The sequence below is a fragment of the Fusarium proliferatum genome (assembly GCF_900067095.1).
Source record: "Fusarium proliferatum ET1 genome assembly, contig: FPRO_scaffold006, whole genome shotgun sequence".
In the NCBI taxonomy this organism is placed as follows: Eukaryota; Fungi; Ascomycota; class Sordariomycetes; order Hypocreales; family Nectriaceae; genus Fusarium; species Fusarium proliferatum.
Window position 1 is genome coordinate 1396750 of NW_022194795.1, and position 17587 is coordinate 1414336.

A 17587-nucleotide genomic window follows, 5' to 3' on the forward strand; every position below is an offset into this window, starting at 1 on the left:
TACATACATACATACATACATACATACATACATACATACATACATACATACATACATACATACATGCATGCATGCATACAATCATAGCGACAACACGCCCCAATGTCACTCATTAATGACCGATGAGGGAGTCCAGACTTGAACCAACCTGCAGGGAGACAATAACAAGTCATGTGCGCCGATACGAAAAAGAAGAAATGATTCATGCTTGGGTGCTTCCATGCATGTCTCGTCCTTTCTTTCATCACCGGTCTCAGCCTATCGAGGTGCCTCATGGACATGGCCTCTAATATAGCCTACCTACCTACCAAAGTCAGCAGCCTATCTGGACCTCTACGTACAGACCGGTACGGAGATCTCACGATGCATGTCCTATATGTATGCAGGATCACTCCGTACGTACCAGTACAACTTGGGCCAAAACATGTCAGACCTATCGGGAATAAAGGTATCCAGACTCCCCGGGTCCCGACCTATCTCCTGAAACCTGAATTCCAGAGACAAGTCAAAAAGAAACATGCGAGGGCTTCAACTCGAGCTGACGTATCCGTACTATGTATCAAAAAAGACGCGACAAATCTGAGTTTTGCACAATAGCCTACTTCCATAGCTGCAACTCTTACGGATATTAGTGTCCCCTTTCCTTTCCTTTCCCTTCCCCTGAAGAATGTTATCTCTTTACTCTCCTCGTCGCCAGGAACTCATCCTCCGTCCGCCTCGTTTCCCCGGGGCCCAAGGAACGAGGGCCCAGGGATCTATCTAATGAGTGTCGTACCTACTAGCTACTGTATGTACGGAGTAACTCTCTGCAATGTATGTACATATGTATGTATGTAGACTGTCGTAATCGCTCCACCTAGACCAGGTTCCCGACAAGAGGTCAAAGCGAGAGAGATCTGCAGCGACCCCCTGCTTCATCTGCTCCCGGCCACGAACCTAACCCACAATACCATCTGCTCAAAACTCGTTATCTAGATACGATCATACGATTCAGATGAAGAATCCCAGCAGACCGCCCTATCTCTGAGGGGCTTGCAGTTGCAGTTACAGTCACAGTAGTAGTATATGCAATGCGGCTCCATGCATGAAGGATCATGGGGAGAGTGGAGAGAAGAGGAGAGGAGAGGAGAGGAGAGGAAGGGGGAGAGGCAGAGGGAGAGACGAAAAGAAGACGAAGAAACGGGCTCTGATTCCAGCCCATGATTTTAGTCTAACCAGAGCTTTGGATCGGTATCATGCCTCCCGCTAACCGAACGGAACCAGTCCAGTCTTACAGGGATCATCAACTACCGATACAAGGGGTTTGACCACCACTGTCAAAGTGGCAGGGGTCGTTCCTCGTATGTCAACCCTGAACTTTTGCACTTCCTCGTGATCTAGTCCCACGCATGTTATGTGTATGTATGTATGTATGAGACGATGACCAAGGCGAGAAAAGTCAAAGTACCTACCTATCACTGCATCTGTAATTGTAATTCCACAACCCGCGAGGTGGTGCTGTTCTCTCAACTGATCCTAATATGCCAAGGTTATGTGCCGTAGTGGGCCGTAATTACCGCCCATCTCCTCTGACTTTTAGTCTAGTCTCACCCTTTTGCGATTCTGTCAGATATCACTAACACATATTAATATTCTCCGGTCAGAGATAACATACTGTAGGGGACTGTACTGTACTGTACTGTCCATACGTACATCCATACCTGAAAACTCTGGAAACGGCATCCGGAAGGCGAGCCGAGACGGCGAGACGGCGAAAGCAAGACAGGAGAGAAATGCTTGCTTGTATCATGCATGTGTTATTGAAAACTTTAAACCCTCTTAATGCTAATAATAATGCTCATCGATAAATCTCTTTGCTTCAGTTCTTGGCACCGTTTTGAATATCCATGCGTTTGAGAATGCTGACTGTGAATGACCATGATACCAACGACATAACATGACGAGGAAAGCAATAAATAAAGTGCGAAATGGACAAAGGAGAAACCTCACACTCAAACTTGAGTGTCACAACAGACACTGGAAAAAGAAACCCGAAAGGAAATGAAAAATAAATGCAAAATATGATATGTTATGACCCCTCTCTCGTCAGTTCCAATATGAGGTGATGTAATATTGAGCAGGGAGAGAAGATCAGAAAAAGGAAAAGAAACACACAAGAACCACATACTCCATCTCTCCTCAGAGATTTTCGTCCTTCATGCTGATGCTGATGCTGATGCTGTAGCCGAAAAAAGCAACGCCAAAATACCTAGTGAGAACCAGCAAGCCCACATAACAGCCCTGGGGGGTCCATGCCCATGCCCATCGCTGAGAGGAGAGAACAAGCTCTCCAACTTTTAGTGCCCATCATCATTAACCGTCATTTCCAGGTTGGTGGTTCAGCTTGGACCATCCATTCATCGTGCGTCGTAGCGGAGCAGAGTGATAGCGATAGTGATATCGTTGCGCTGCCTGCCGTGTCGTTGGTAGGATGAACAATGAAGCCTGGCCTGGGGTTTCAAAGTTTGGCGCCGATCCAATGCTAGACATGGGGTAATCCATCGCTCCTCTCACCCATGTCGTGACAGTGACCGACCCCTAACCCTTAGCCAACACCCCTAACCCTGCCCGGACCCCTGTCAAGGGCGCTGTCACTGACCCCGTTGGTTGGGTTGGCTTGATCTTGGTCTCGATCTTGCCACACTTCTTCGGAGGAGTTCCACGCCATAGCCTTGGCTGTCGTTTCTCAGCTTCTGTCGGGCAGGACAGGTACAAAGAGGAGGAGAAGGAGGAGGAGGAGGAGGGAATAGCCATCTCGTCTCCTAGTTTGCCCAGCCACGGGTCCAGTCTTGCAAGTCCCCGACGATTTGGTATGTTGGGTTCGCCGAATGGCCGTCGCCGCCCTTCTTATCCCAGGCCCATCGATCGGCCAAGTCGCTGTCAAGGGTTCCCTGCATCATGTCGACGACGTAGTCGCCAATGACAGGGAGAAACTTCCATCCGTGGAAGGAACCTCCTGTTGCGATGTAGAGCCTATCGCTCTGCGGATGCGGTGATATGAGGAAGTCATGTGTTGGTGTTGATGCGTCCCTGTGGCAGAGACCAGTCAGCTCAGATAACTATACACATACGAATACAGGCTCATAAGAGTGGGTGGCCTTGCTTACCAACACATTCGGTAGGCCTCAATCTTGATGTTTTCGACTTCCTTGCCATATAGGCCATTGAACGTCTTTCGCGCCCGGTCCTCAAAGAACTTGAGAAATCGAGGTCCCGTCCACGTGTTATACATGGACTGGCTAGGCGCAACTGACATGGCCTCACCGGTTGGAGGGAACACTTGGTAGTTGGTGAAGCATAGGTCGCAGTTGAACTTGATAGTTCCGTCGCTGAGGATTGACATGCCTTCACCTGCAGATGACTTGTTAGCTCAGCCCAGTCAAGTACCGATAATATCCGCCCCGGTTGCAACATCAAACAAGCATGCAAGCAATACAGTACGTACCCTTGACCTGAGGTAAGCAATTCTTGAGCACCGGAATTGCTGAGAACTTGTCTTTTTGTGCGCCATGCAGCTTCGCATAGAAGCTCACAGCTCCTGTAGCCAGCAGTCTCTCACCAGCATGGAGTAGTGGCTTTTCAGGCGCGCTTTGCGCGAGTAGAGACGCCGTACGAGCTCCAGCAGCAAGAAGAACCTTGTCAGCTCGCAGCGTCGTGCCGTCCTTGAGTGTAGCACCAATACATTGGCCCTCTGACCCAAAGTCGAGTTTCGTCACTTCTCCAACGACATATTCGGCTCCGAGGTCGACCGCAGCCTGGACTACCGCGCCGAGAGCCTTGTCCGCCTCCGCGAACCCTACGTCAGGGTTCCAGAGAACCCTATCCACGCCCTTGAAGTCAGCTGTCTCAAAGGCACCGTTCCAACGACGGCGCACTTCGTCGACAGGCATAAGCTCCGACCTGTTGGGGATCCCCATGTCGCGGTAAGAGTTGATACTCTCTTCGCCAAACGAGGTAGAGTCAGCACGAAGCATGCCGACTTCGTGATACCAAGTCTTGTATAACTCGTCATGCCTCCACAGGGGCATAGCCTTCTTCAGCAGGCGCATGTAGAGTCTGTCCGGATAGTCATCGCGGACGATCTTGTTGATGTCGTGAGAAGCGGCCCTAGGATTGGGGAAGTAGGCCGTGTCAACCATGGTCACTTGAACCTTGCCCTTTCTACGGAGTGAGAGCGCAGTCGCAGCACCAAAGTTGCCGGCCCCTATGATGAGGACAGAAGGAATAACCATGATTGAGTTGAGCTCCGCTGTGGTTGATTGAAGTCTGAGAAACAAATTCGCATAAAGATGAGTGTAAATGATAGGCTCTTATACTGGTTCTTGGGGTATAGGAAAGTGAGACTTGTTGGCGCCATATCATCTCCCGTGGGTGCGAACAACAACTTTATATTGCAAACTCCAACTCCTGAGCCTGTTAGCCGGGCCGGGAATTGCAGGCCAATACCAAATAGCGGTCGACTGAGAGACGCCAGAAAGCCGAGACTAGTAACCGTTGAGAAAAGACGATTGCCGGTCAATGTAGTCTTGTGCTATGTGATGTAGTGTAGTGTACATAGAATATTGACCGTCATGTAGGCAGGCGAGCGCGCGAGTAAGGCTAGGACAAGGCGTTCAAACAGCCAATGGGTACATGGCATACGGCCCTGTTGTGCAGTGCAATATAGGTAGTGCACTCCGTACAGGTAGCGCAGTCCATAGATCAGCTACAGTATGTAAGGTATCCAGGGCCCCAGCGCCAACAATTTAGTTCCACACTCCTTGGGGAACACCGCACATACATTGACGGATTGGCGTGGGCTCATGCCAAGGGGACTGTCTCATTTTGATGGCTCCGGCAAGGGGGGCGTTGACCGAGAAAAAGAAACGACGGGAAAGGAACGACGAAAAGATGCCCAAAGGGAAGAAAAAAAAAACAGAGATTCACAGACTTAGGAACCAGGTCACTTAGTTAGTCGAGAATCCTGGACGACTCACTATTGGCTGAATGGGGGTGTGCGAAAAGCGTCTCAAGGAGTGAGCAAGAAAACCCAGGCGAGCGATATGAATAGAGCGACAATGTCGTCCGTCCAGTACATCATTGTCTCGTAGAGCAACTAGCCCGGTTCAGCCCATGTTACTTGATGAATTGGGAGGTGAGAGAAGAAGAAAAGCTACTCTTTTCTCTCATCGCATTCTCCACTCACCCCCAAAAAGCGAGAGCCAAAAAGTAAAACAACCCAGCAAAGGTGCTGGAACTAAACAGCAAGCTTCGCCTGGCTCACCTCAGTCATGGTTGAGAATGGTTTTGGTTGGTCGCAGGGTGTTTCTTGGCTGTTCCGCACCAAGGTACCACAAGCCTCGCTGTGTAATGATGATGACGCCAATTGACGACAAGTGCTTTGTAGATGGATAATAAACCCAAGACATGACCGACTGAGACCTGAGTTACCGTAGTCGTCGTTTGCTCCGCTTAACCTTAGGCTAGATGCAGTTATGCAACTCGTCCGCAAGCCATCGATGCTGTACAGCACAGTGCTCTGGAACCCATCAACGCCATGCATTAGGCCAGTTGCCTTGTAGGGATCCCCACGAGATCTGCTCTACTGGCATGGCACGATGTGATGTACCATACATATCCATTTCGCCCAAGCATTGGGTAACGCCTAATCCCAGATCTGACACTTCAGCACGGCGCGGTCTACGACTCAGCTCAATTTGACCAGGCCAGACCAGACCAGCGTAAGAAACGGCACGACACTGCATAGTCCTTGTTGCGTGGTGCATGGTTGACCAAGGATGGACAAAGTTGAAGAGCTGAGGTTGGCGGCGCTATGACAGGAGCATATTCCCGTCGTCTCCGGAACACACCGCTCATCTGACTTTCTTTTGTTTCCTCTCGTCTCTTCTCTTTCCTTTTCTCTCCCCTCCTCCTATTTTTGTTCCGTCCCTCCTCGTCCCATCTCGTTCGTCTCCTGGACCATAAATCCTGGTCTGGTATGGAAACTCCCCTTACACAACCCATGCAAGTTCCCAGCTGCTAGCGCCCTAGTCCCGCACCGTTAAGAAGCCACGTGCGCCACTAAGGGTTGCACCAAGTCTGTTTCCCTTTGCCTGGAGTCGAGAAGTCAATGGGAAATGTTTGTGGGGGAAAGGTAGATTGGTCAGTGAGATCGGATCGTTCTGCCGAGTCTAAAATTTATGATGCCATTATGTATGTAGTGCTTGAGATGCTACTATCTGCCTGTCCACGGTCTCGAACCACAGTGCTGCTGCGACATGAGAGTTGGTTCAAGACTCTCGTCACCGTACATACCAATATACGATTTCTCACAATTGCTGTTTCCAACTGGTTGGTCCGCGTGTTGATCGCAAGGGTGCATGCCCAACAAATGGCCCTAGTGCCGGGATCATCGTCTAGGGCCGCCCCGGAGAAGAATGATAGAATTTCACCAGTCCCTAGAAGCTCTGAAAGCACCCTGAAAATGAAGTGTCACATTGCTGCAGTATGAGATCGTATGTCTGCAAGTCATCCGTGGCCAGCTTCCCACGAGTTTGGGAAAGCCACCCGCTTCTCGCAGTCGGTAGCCCAGCCTAGTACTATATTTGTACGTACTCTAGTAAACCTCTTTGCCTGATCAAGTGCCTCTTGCGCGGGAGCCGACAGCTTATACCAGTGCTCTTGTGAGACCTTGGCCTGCTTCATTCTCATACGTGGCTGCACCTATTTTTCTCGAACGTTCTGGGTGCGTGTTCCTGTCGTACGACTTATAGACAGCCAGCACACCCGTATAATCAAAGTGGCAATGCATTTCTGAAATTTCCCATGCTGCCATCCGCTTTGGCCCTGTAGGAACGGGTAGATCTGTAACTGAGATGCCGCGTCGGTGGGTTTTCCCACCCTTAGTCGTTGAGGCCTACCACGTCCATCTCAACTGCTAACTGTGGTACCTGTGAGCCGGCTGCTTCTCTTTTGAGAAGGATGTCCTAAAATTACTGTGAAAAGCTTTCATGCATCTTGCCCGAAGGCTAACTGCATATGTAACGATTGTTTGTTTGGGTGACTCTGACCGGTGATGTGCCAGCTTACAGGTAGGTGGTTGCATCATTCCCTTCAGATACAAGACTAGTTCAACTCCACAAAAGGTTGGGCGGTCGCTTATTGACCAGCAATTATGCCGTGATAAAAAGAATTCCGACTATCTTTCCTGTGTTCATGCGAGGGATGCGCCATTAGGCATGCTAGGCTCGTATTGTAACTCGCACGCAACTGAGGCCATGTAGATCCGAATCAATTTCCATGATTTCGTGCAACGTTCAGCTGCTGGCGGACGGACCACTGAGTGGCAGAGAAACCCTTGGCGAATCACTATTGGTTCATGCTTCTCGGGTTTGCATGAGCCGCATGGTTTATTTTCACCGGCCATACCTCCCCCAATCAAAGACAAGTCTCTGAATGTAAGGGAATTGACCGGTCAAGGTCACGCAGCCCATCAAAGCACAAGATGGAACTCGTGACTAGGGCCTCAGGATGTCATAACGCGATGCTTGACCGTCAATTTATGTCTTTCAAGTCCGTCCCGACGGGCAAACTTGCGTTTCTTGGGTGGATTCGGGCACCCAGGAACATCGCACCGCCAAGGTTTCCGATGCTTGTTACAGTGTTGTCTATGACAGGGGTCAGTTTAAACCAGCAACTCGGGGTCACAAGCATAAGCATACGCAAAAGAAGAATTTCGGTCGAAGACCACAAGTCTTCCCTCCTTATCAACGCCGCCCTTGTCGCAGCGATGTCCCAAAGGACAGTAGTACGAGCCTTTGCCCCTCTGTTTAAGAGCATCCATGTCGATTTTGCTGAATTGTTCATCTTCGTCATCTCCTGAGTCTTCTGAAATGGATAGGTTCCCACCAGGTGATGGAGCGTCATCAGTGCTTCGAGAAGCTAGTATAGCTCTCTGGCTTTCGCGAGTTCCGCCATCCATATTATTGCCTCCGGAGAATGACCGGTTCCAGCCTGAGGGTTCAGATTTAATGGTAGGGAAGGAAGAGACGGTATGGTAGGTTGGTGCTGACAAAACTCCTCCAGGTTCAGGTGTCCGTCGCCAGACTTCTTGAACGTCTTCAGAGAACTTTGCTGCCAGATCACGGATCTTACTGCCAGAATGGGTGAGCCATGGTATAACACGATTGGTTTAGAGACTTACCCAAGCTTGCTGATGTTCATGTCCATTGTAGCCATGGGTTGCAAGTCCGCCATGTGCGTCTTATTGTAGGACAGCTCGTGCGCCTCCTCTGCAGCTGATGCTACATGAGGTCCTGTCACCAATTTATCTGTCAAAGAAAGCCACATCTGGGCGGTCTGAGCAAGATATTCTCCCACATCGTTGATGATATTTTGACGTTGTTCGGGCGATGAAACATTTGTAGTAAACTTTGCCTTTGCTGCCAACTCCCTGGAAACAGTCTCTAACTGGACCCGGACAAGGGCATCCAAAGAATTGGGCTCCATCGTGTTGCTGGGGACTGTATTGATCCCTGATTCAAAGACGAGTGCAGATGATGGAATTGACATGATGGTACAGTAGTATCTGTACCTTTTTCTGTACTATTGAGATCGCTGACAATAGGCGCTGATATATGAGTATACACCTATAGTACTGTACGTGGGAATGTACTCTGTGCTATGTTTAGAGCTTCGACCAACCACGCGGGACCTAGCAGTAGCGTGTTGCAAATTGTTGTGGCACGGAAGCTAACGAAGGGCTCCGGACCGGCGCGGCGCGGCGGCGGCGGGAAGGCAAAATTTTGGGGCGACCGAGGGAGCGAGGGAGAGGGGGAAATGGCTGTCAGGAACTGTCTATCCGTCTACCTGGGGTTCGCGTTCGCGCTTCTAAGGCAGAAGAAAAGAAAAAGATACGCATGCGTCGGTCAGAGGAGGGCAGCATGTAGCGTAACCGTCGGAGAATAACATGCGCGGGTTTTTGTGGTATTCAGGCCTAGAAGCCAGTGCTGAGAGGCGAAAGACAAAGTCACAGACAATCTGCTTGGTGAGTGTCCTACGTCTTTGGTCCGCAAAAGAGGACGACGGCAACACCCAACGTCGGGTTGACAAAATGAATGTTGTGGTCTCTTCGGTCAGTCTCTTGGAACTTGCTCCTTATGAGGCCGGTAGAGAGGCAAGACACGCGGTGCCGGGTACAAGCACAGCTTTTTCGCGTGAGCAATAAGTGACGAGACAAGAGACAACAAGCTTGGGGGGAAAGAGACAACTGAGTCAAGGTAACGCTAATGCGTATGGGGGCTGCCGCTGTCCGTATCACAGGATGTACCGAGCACCGTTTGTAATATTGTTGGCACTGGACTCTGGCCCCGTTGTTTGTGTCTCCTCTCTCCTGTCAAGGATCGTCTTCGTTGTGCCCTTGCTAGACCGGCTGGCCTTGTTAACCCCGAAGAAGCAAGGGCGGGTGATTAAGCTGTGAGGTGCGCCATGGCGTTTTTATCCCTGCCGCTAAAAACCATCTTGGTCCTCGTAAGTAACCCCCCTGGTCCATGACCCTGGAAGGCCAGGTCCCATCACATCGATGGGCCGCCACACCTGCTCAATTCTTTCATATCCTCGCTGGCTCTATCTCGACGGCGGCAACAGGCGCGTAAGGCGCGTGAGGCAACGGTGAGTGAGATTCGCCTTCAGGTTGCCCGCCCTACCGATCGTGACTAGCCGGTACTGCTTCTAATATCGTGAGGCGGCGTCCTGCTAGCTATTGGAGAAGCACTCTCATTCCCTTGTGTTAAGGGCTCCAAGCTCGTCAGGTTCCAAGTGGGGAGGCCTGCAATCCAACCATTGACCTTAATGTTTCTAACAGCTCCTAGACATCTCTTTAGTTAAAAGTCCAAACTGCTTCTAGAGAGGCAGAGAGTAGCACCTGGTCAACGTCCCTTTTAATGCAGGTACTCTCCCCAGACTTATCTCACGCCATGACCTTCCGGTCTTCTTGACTTTGCTTCAACACCCCTCCGCTGGTCCCTCGGTTGAACTGTTTCCTCTTCGCTTCTTGTTGTCTCCTTTCGCCCCCGCTATCCCGGCGGTTTACACTCCAAAAACCCACTCTCGGTAGGCGTGGTTCTTTGCCTTGAAGCGAACCACTCTGCTGGAATCTCATCAATAGGCTCTCAGTTCGACGCGCCGCAACGGTTGTGCGTCGCCCCTGGGGCCCGGCGGCTCTGATCATCAAACGTCTGGTATCGCTACTTGTTACCGCTGCCCGCTGCCGCTGCCGCTGGCCTTCCGTGGTGTTCTGACCCGGCCGACTCCGAAACTGTCGTACTGTAAGGTTTTGTTCTCTCATCTCTCCCATTAATTATAGCACGGCCCATCGGGCTTGTCCCCGGCGTTCCCTGCCACGAGCCGTCCAAATGGAGAGTTCACCAGAATCAGTCCGTCCGGTGAAGCGCGTCAAATACGCGCGACAAGACGATACGATCCCACTGAGCATAGCCACATCCAGCATCAGGGCCTCCGACAGCGTCGACGGATCCCTGATTACTGATGTCCCTTTATTCGAAAATACATGGCCTACGACAACGGGAGTATCGTCTCCCTCAGAGGTCCTATTCGACCTCCCCGAGGACCTTGGCAATTCGTGGGCCCCAGCTTTTACAGGTAAGGAAGTGAACCTGTTGTCACTCACTCTATGTATCCAACTCATCTCACCCATCTTTCCTCATGACTCTGCCTTCTCGAAAACTCTTCAGATCTTAACTCTGACCCGTTGTCCCTGTCAAATCCCTGTGGAGGATCTTGAAGCCTGATGGGTCTCCGATGAGAGAGGTGTAAACCTGGGCAGAAAGGAGATGAGAGAGAACATGCTGCACCCACCCACCCCGCTCTTACTCCCACCCTCACCCCGTTGCACAATCCGATCGAGAATCCATCTTTCATCCATCATGTTCCCGACTTTGTTCCAATTCCTGCCGAGAAGATCAAAACTACCCGTCGACCCGATCATACCATGGTAGACTATCAAGTCCGTGAGCTGACGTTCCATGCAGCACCCCAGCCTGCGTTGAATCTTCAGGTAGCCACAGCACCTCAACCTGAACCTGAACCTCAACCTCAGCCACCTCGCTCTCAGGCACAGCGACTGCCTCGCCTCTTGCCTGCGGTGCACGATGCTCTTCCAGAGCGGGCTGTCGAATCGCAAGACTCGAAGAAAAGAGGCCTGGTACCAGTAGAAGGGCTCGTTGTAAGTCCGTTCACCGCGAATGAGGACCGGCTGATTGTGTCTGCCTATCCTCGCTATGCTCGCCCTGAGAATGGACAGGTGAATGGGTATGTTAAATTCAACTGGCCTTCGCGAGCACCATCGAGACGGCCGTCTGGCCCTGTACCACTCCCGTCAGAGGATGACGTTGAGGACATAACGCCCAACGTAACGCGATCACACAGTGCCGGTCGTCCTACAACCATAATAACTCTGGTTAACCCTGGGCCTGCCGTGTCTTCCGCGCCAAATGGGACTGTTTCGCCCATGGACCTAGAGGGAGGATGGGGAAATACTTCATCGCCAGTGTTGATGGCAGGTTCTCCGGTTTCCCTTCAAGACACTTCACAAATCCTGATAGCTGGTGACCCAAAAATGCTGCCTCCTCAGTTCGGATTCCAAGCAAAGATGGATCATATTGACAGACGATTGTTTGAGTTCTGTAAGTCTTTGAAAACTTGCTTATCGGCGTTTTGTGCCTTGAACAAGCGTTTGCTCACCACTCGGCAGATATCAAGAACTGGTGTCCGGGAAGGAGTGTGCTCAGCAACACAAACCTATGGTTGAAGGATCTGGCGCCGATGCATAAGAACGAAGGTATTCTCCACGCTATTCAGAGTCTTGCCGGGGTGTATATCTATGATTATATTCCGGATGAGCGCATCCGCCAGCGGATCAATCAGCGATATATCACGGCAGATCAATATTTCAGCACACTCCTCAATGCGCCTGAGAGCAGGGAAAATGGTAAAGGGCAGGAGGTCATCACCATGGCCGTGCTTCTTTCAATGCAAGATGTATGTATGATGTCGCTACAGGATTATTGACCGTGCGCCTTCGATATTGTGAAGTGACCTGACTAGTATTTAGATTGTCCTAACGGAACGACGACTCAAAAAGCCATACAATCCGCGATGGCTGGAAGGATTCAGGCAAGGCGAATACTTCCTGCAGGCAACTGACCCTGGCGCTCGCTACTGGAAAAACAACAACGTCCAGTACAACGAACTTCGCATCTCTCAATCAATCATTGTTGGCCGGGCAGTGATTCTCGCTCAACCTATGATGGCCCTTCCCTCACCGCAAACTTTTAACCCCGAGGCTGAAGCAGGCAGGTTCAGCTGGCTGCTCTATGGAACAGAGAAAGATATGTTTGAAATCCATGGAGGTTGTGGCTTTTCGAAGAAATTGTTGCATCTTATGAGCCAGGTAACGTATTGTGCAGGTCGATTGCAGCAAGAGCCTGAATCCACCATCGTTCCAATCACGGCAAAATTCCTCTTGCGCGAACTATCAGAAATGCGACAATGGAGCCGTGAGGGCAAAGACTGGGAGCTGGCTCGAAAGTACCCACCAACGATAGACTGGGTGCGCGACAAAGCAGACGAAGTGATAATCGATTCCAACCAAATCATGACCGAGGTTACAGCTGAGGCATGGAGGATCGCCGCAATTATTTATTATCAATGTCGTCTTCTGAGGTACGAACATGCGATGAAGGAGAAGAAAAGGTCCGAGGAGGGAGAGAAGTGGACAAGCTGAAGGAAGTTGAAGATCCATTGGGATAATGGGCGTTGATTTTGCAACAGCTCAACTCACTCCTTCCCCCTCTGCCGGCTCAACACTTACACACTGCCTGCTTTCCCTACCACACCATCATGCCTACCTCACCTCAACTTGCGTCAATAATAGTGGCAAGAGCGCTCGCTGACTGAACCTTCCATTAGGCTGCCTCGAAATCACCCGGAAGTTCTTGCCAATCTTGACGATCTCGCCCGTTGCATACGAATTATGCCTACATCGGGGTCTCACTTTACAGCTCAAGCACCCCTATTACCAGTGTTTTTCCTAGGATTACTCGCCACTGAAACTGTACACAAGGATGTTTCGATGGATTGGTTCGAGCAAGTGGTTCAAACGCCAGTCCGCAGTGTAAGTGCAAAGAAAAGAAACGCAAACCTCCCATTTTTAGTAATCTATGGCAAGACGCAGGCTGGTTCTGCCTTTGCCCAGGTCTACTGCACCCAACACCACCCACTCTAGTTGCAGAATTAGGGGCTAATTATCTGTCACCTCAGAGCGTCCCCCCCTTGTACGACGCACTTTTGCGCATCTGGGGGTGGATTGACAAAGAAGTACAAATCCCACGAGATCCAACTGCTCTCTGCAAAGATATCGGTAAGAGGTACCCTTGGTGGGAACACCTTGTTGCAAAGGTCCTCGAAGCAGAAGAGGAAACCCTGTGTCTAACCTGACGAAACGCAACGAACAAAACCTTGATCTGTCCATCCATTTTGGGATTACAATACCTTCCATTACTCGTAAAAAGGTACTGTCCGCAGATATCCTCAGCAATAGTTGCCCGCCTTTTGGTGAAAATTCTTTTAGGAATTAGATGTGATGGTAGCGGCCAGCCGCGGAGCCAGATTAGTAACTGACTCCAGAGACGGCACTGTCGGCGTCGTCTCGCTGGTCCTTGCTGTCTTTACGGCGAACGAGATATTGCCCTGAAAACAAGTCAGTATGAAACACGTAAAAGAAGAAAGAGAAGAAAAAAAAAGAGAGGGGGGGGGGGGGGGGGAAGGAAAGAGAGAGAGAAAAAAAACAGAGGAAGAAATCGCCAGAGGGTATTAATAGGAGGGAACTTACGGAACTCCGATCCTGGGGCCTGCCACACATCGATTACGCTCAGTCCTGCCTTGTAGCACATGAGGCGCACGTTATCTTCGCCGTACTTGTGAGAATCGAACCAGTCGAACTCTTCGCCTTTCTGGATGTTGCGGCTCATCTTCTTAAGCTTCACATCTTTCTTGGCCCGAAAAAAGAACCGATGACGAGTAGTGGGCTCATCCTCCAATTGCGCGAGGAGCTCCCAATCCTCCTCACGAAACCATTCCTCACCTGCCAGACGGTTGGCATGCTTAAAGCCGTTCAAGAAGAACTTGTGGTAGAGGTCGTCACAAGAGTGGTAGGCGTTCCAGATCTTCTCCTTGTTATTGGGAAGAGTGTGGCCGTCCATTCCAATTAGAAGTAGGTCGTCAGGTCGCATGGCATCGGCCCAGAACTTCAGGTGACCAAGTGCTTCAGGCCAAGGATCGTTGCAGAGCACCGAACCTAGCGAGAGAAAGAGACGGGGTGTCGAGATCTTTTGGATATAGCTCATGCCGTCGCCAAAGGTACCCCAGATACCAGCACAGGTCACTGATGACTCAGGTCTCGGGTGCTGCTCCACGAGGTATTTTACATTGTGATTCAGCGACGATCTGGAAATGTCCAATGCGAGGTACTTGGCGGGAACTTTGCCCTTTTCAAAGGCTGCGAGAAGGTGGCCAACCTTGCGAGTGTCACTGGATGGGGTCGTGTTAGTATGGAGAGGGTAAGCTTACAGCCACCACTCATTGAGGGTGGGCAGAGTGCGGGGCAATAGAGGATGAACTAACCCAGCTCCTAGATCGATAATTGTGACACCAGCTGGGCATCGCGCAGCAACATCGGCGCCATGCTCATCAAACAAAGCAATCTCGTCATGAGTCTGATAGAATTCAGGGGTGAAGATTATCTGATTCCAGATCGGCAACCCGACATCGTCGTACAGTAATTCGTCGGGCAGCGTGGGTTTGGAGGTGGGAGAGTATGGAGCCGTGAGGGCCTCTTGCAATCGCTTGCCAACGCCGTCATACATGTTGCTACCGCCGATATCGACTACGGCTCCATGCGTGGGAGCATCATTCTTTGGATCCATCATGGCAATCGAAGGACATCAATCAATCCAAGTATTCGTTTTCCAAATGTCGTTATGCAAAATCGGAGGAGTGTGTGACTATACTTCCAAGGTTAACAGGGTCAAGCACGCACAAAACAATTCCACGACTCCAGGTCAACGTTACCACTTAGGAAGATTCAAAAAAAAAGAGGTGCGCGCTGTGGAACGATATGTTACGGCACGATACGATATGGCAGTGTTATATTCAAAAATAGGTTTGTGGAAAGGTATTTGCGGTTGGGATGGTCTATAACAAACCTCGATGCTAGCGAGTGAAGGAAGAAGAGATAGCGATTCAAGGCACGCTCTTCCCGATTTTATACCCGGCAAGCAGATGCGAGAAGGCGGTTACTGTGATTACTACCGCTGTCAAGTTACTGGTAAACACCGGCCAGTGCTACCGGCTGTCACTGCTCAATGGAGACGACCGCCCAGGGATGAGTCGAATAAGGGCCGCAGACGATAGGAATGTGTGAGGGCGGACGAGACAGGCAGGCAGGCAAGTGCCGTGATATGATTTGAGTCGATCTGATTCGAGACGATTCAAGAGAAAAGGAGAGAGAATTGCTGCTGTGGCAGCGTGGATCCTGTCTGTTGTAACAAAGCAGTGCAATGTCTGATTGTTTTTTTTTCTCTTTTGTTTTTTGCCCTTGTGGTGCCGTTTTGACAGCTCGACGTCAGTCCCAGTGCAGTGCATGCTAGGCAATGCAGCTCGGTCTGCTGCTGCTGGATAACACCCCCGTACCCATAGCTATACCCCAGTACTTGGAGTGTGTTCGGGTGCGTAAGGTGGTAGAATTAAATGGGATGGATCTTGGCCATGTCCCAGACCTGACCAGAAGTGGTTCGTCCTACATTAGGGCGAGAGCGTGGAGGGTGACATTCTCATGCTTCGACATTGACATCCCCACCATAATAAGACATGGGGTTCCGGTACGTGCTGGGGAAGTTATCAAGACCCTTGTTTTCGCTCTTTAGAGCTGAGTGCTTTCTTTTTTCTTCTTCTTGTCGGTACTGGGAATCAATTTATAGTGGTATCTACCTTGTTTCATGTGTCTCGCTCTCGTATTAGTCTTATAAGTGCCATGCGTCGACTGATATGGGACTCAGCTGGCTCATCTTTTGCTATCACACAGATATGTACTTCAGCTTCGGCTTTAACCACATGCTACTGTACCTAGGCGGACCATGCCCCTGCAGAGCGCGCTAATGAGGCTCCAGGATGTGGTGAGAAACAAGAGCCCATTTAGGCATTTGGGGCCTATGGCCTGTGTCCAGGTCACCTCCACAATTGCTTGAGGTTGTGTTGCAAAACTCGTAAAACACAGCACAAGCCAACCTGTGGCAGGCTTCAAGGCACCAGCGCATCTCGACTGCCTCAATGTAATGATATGAAATCAATCCAATGATGATTGCTCTCAGGTATCTCAATGACCCATCTTTATCCCCACGGGCCCGCCTTCGCCCGTTCTAGCCGTGCCGGGCGCTATTTTCCCCTTCCATGCCTCTTTTGCTGTGGTCTGTGGAAAGCCGGGTCAAGTTGGCGGACGGTTTTGAGCAGGTGACTGGTCACCTTGGCACAGAGAAGAGAGAGCCTTGAAGCTATTTTCGGGCAAGGTGGCTGCACTAAAGGGCAAGGTCTGGTAGGGCACTTTATTCACACCAACCTGACCAGCCCTGGACGGTGAGAGGCAAGCAGATGCACGTCATGGTTTGAGACGGATCCCGCTCGAGCTAGAGAACAAGCAGCATGAGCGTGACAGATGGGAAAATAGCGTGGTTCAGATCGGACTCCATTGGTTGCAAAGCTTTGAGACATTTCCCTTCTTGGACTGAAAGCGTGATGGTTTCATTCTGTGGGTAGTACAATGGCGTTATTGATCCCCAGTGCTATCTCAACGGCGGTTCCTGACACCCTCAGCTGTTCTATTCAGAACCCTTGGTGCAAATCGTGTGGGGTCCTGCTGTAAACCTCGAGCAACGAAGGCGAGTCTTCCCGAAGATGGAGCATGCCATTGTCGTTGTCCCACGGTTAAATCTCAACACCTTGACCGCCTGTTGATTCATCATAGGAAAGACCATGCTCTCCAGCTGCTTGAACAGGCTCGGCCCCAATTATGCCCCCATTCTACCGCGGCACAGATCATTGTTGCATCTCACGACGGCCTGTGATATGTAGGCGGTGGGGAAGATTGCGTACCTGTCCAGCTGCTGCAGTTGCTACTGGACGTACTGCATACGTGTAACGAAGCAGTGCGGTTGAAAAGTCTGACAGAGTTGGAGTTCAGATGGGTTCCGCAAGAGATCCCTGTGCAAGAAGATGTTTGTTTCGGAGTACCCAGTCAAGATTTGTCAAAAAGTGCCCACTCCTCTGATCCAATGTGGTTCGTCTTGAAGCGGAGGTGTGCTGCAAGAGTGAGATGCAGAAAAATAGCCCGCCGCTATCGCAAGGGTTCGATTGCACTAGACTGACACTAAACTAGGTAGACTGAACTGAACTAGACTGAACTAAACTTATGAGCTGGGAGCCTTCCAGTACCCGGCAA

General features: G+C 50.6%; 4 protein-coding genes across 4 annotated transcripts; 1 reads left to right on the forward strand and 3 right to left on the reverse strand.

The window, feature by feature from the left end:
- Window positions 1-2801: 2801 nt before the first annotated feature.
- On the reverse strand, window positions 2802-4271 carry FPRO_09532 (uncharacterized protein; the record flags this gene model as incomplete). Its single annotated transcript, XM_031232934.1, has 3 exons — window positions 2802-3069; window positions 3147-3390; window positions 3485-4271. 3 exons carry the CDS (start codon window positions 4269-4271, stop codon window positions 2802-2804), a joined length of 1299 nt encoding a protein of 432 aa, XP_031082821.1.
- Window positions 4272-7543: 3272 nt separating this feature from the next.
- Window positions 7544-8589, reverse strand: FPRO_09533 (uncharacterized protein; the record flags this gene model as incomplete). The annotated part of the gene is made up of 3 exons (XM_031232935.1): window positions 7544-7685; window positions 7740-8171; window positions 8222-8589. The coding sequence occupies 3 exons, from the start codon at window positions 8587-8589 to the stop codon at window positions 7544-7546; spliced, it is 942 nt and encodes a 313-aa protein (XP_031082822.1).
- A 1841-nt stretch (window positions 8590-10430) lies between these two features.
- On the forward strand, window positions 10431-12820 carry FPRO_09534 (uncharacterized protein; the record flags this gene model as incomplete). Its single annotated transcript, XM_031232936.1, has 4 exons — window positions 10431-10677; window positions 11067-11720; window positions 11789-12075; window positions 12149-12820. The coding sequence occupies 4 exons, from the start codon at window positions 10431-10433 to the stop codon at window positions 12818-12820; spliced, it is 1860 nt and encodes a 619-aa protein (XP_031082823.1).
- An 885-nt stretch (window positions 12821-13705) lies between these two features.
- FPRO_09535 (uncharacterized protein) lies at window positions 13706-15020 on the reverse strand (the record flags this gene model as incomplete). Its single annotated transcript, XM_031232937.1, has 3 exons — window positions 13706-13785; window positions 13928-14625; window positions 14719-15020. 3 exons carry the CDS (start codon window positions 15018-15020, stop codon window positions 13706-13708), a joined length of 1080 nt encoding a protein of 359 aa, XP_031082824.1.
- Between the last annotated feature and the right edge of the window lie 2567 nt (window positions 15021-17587).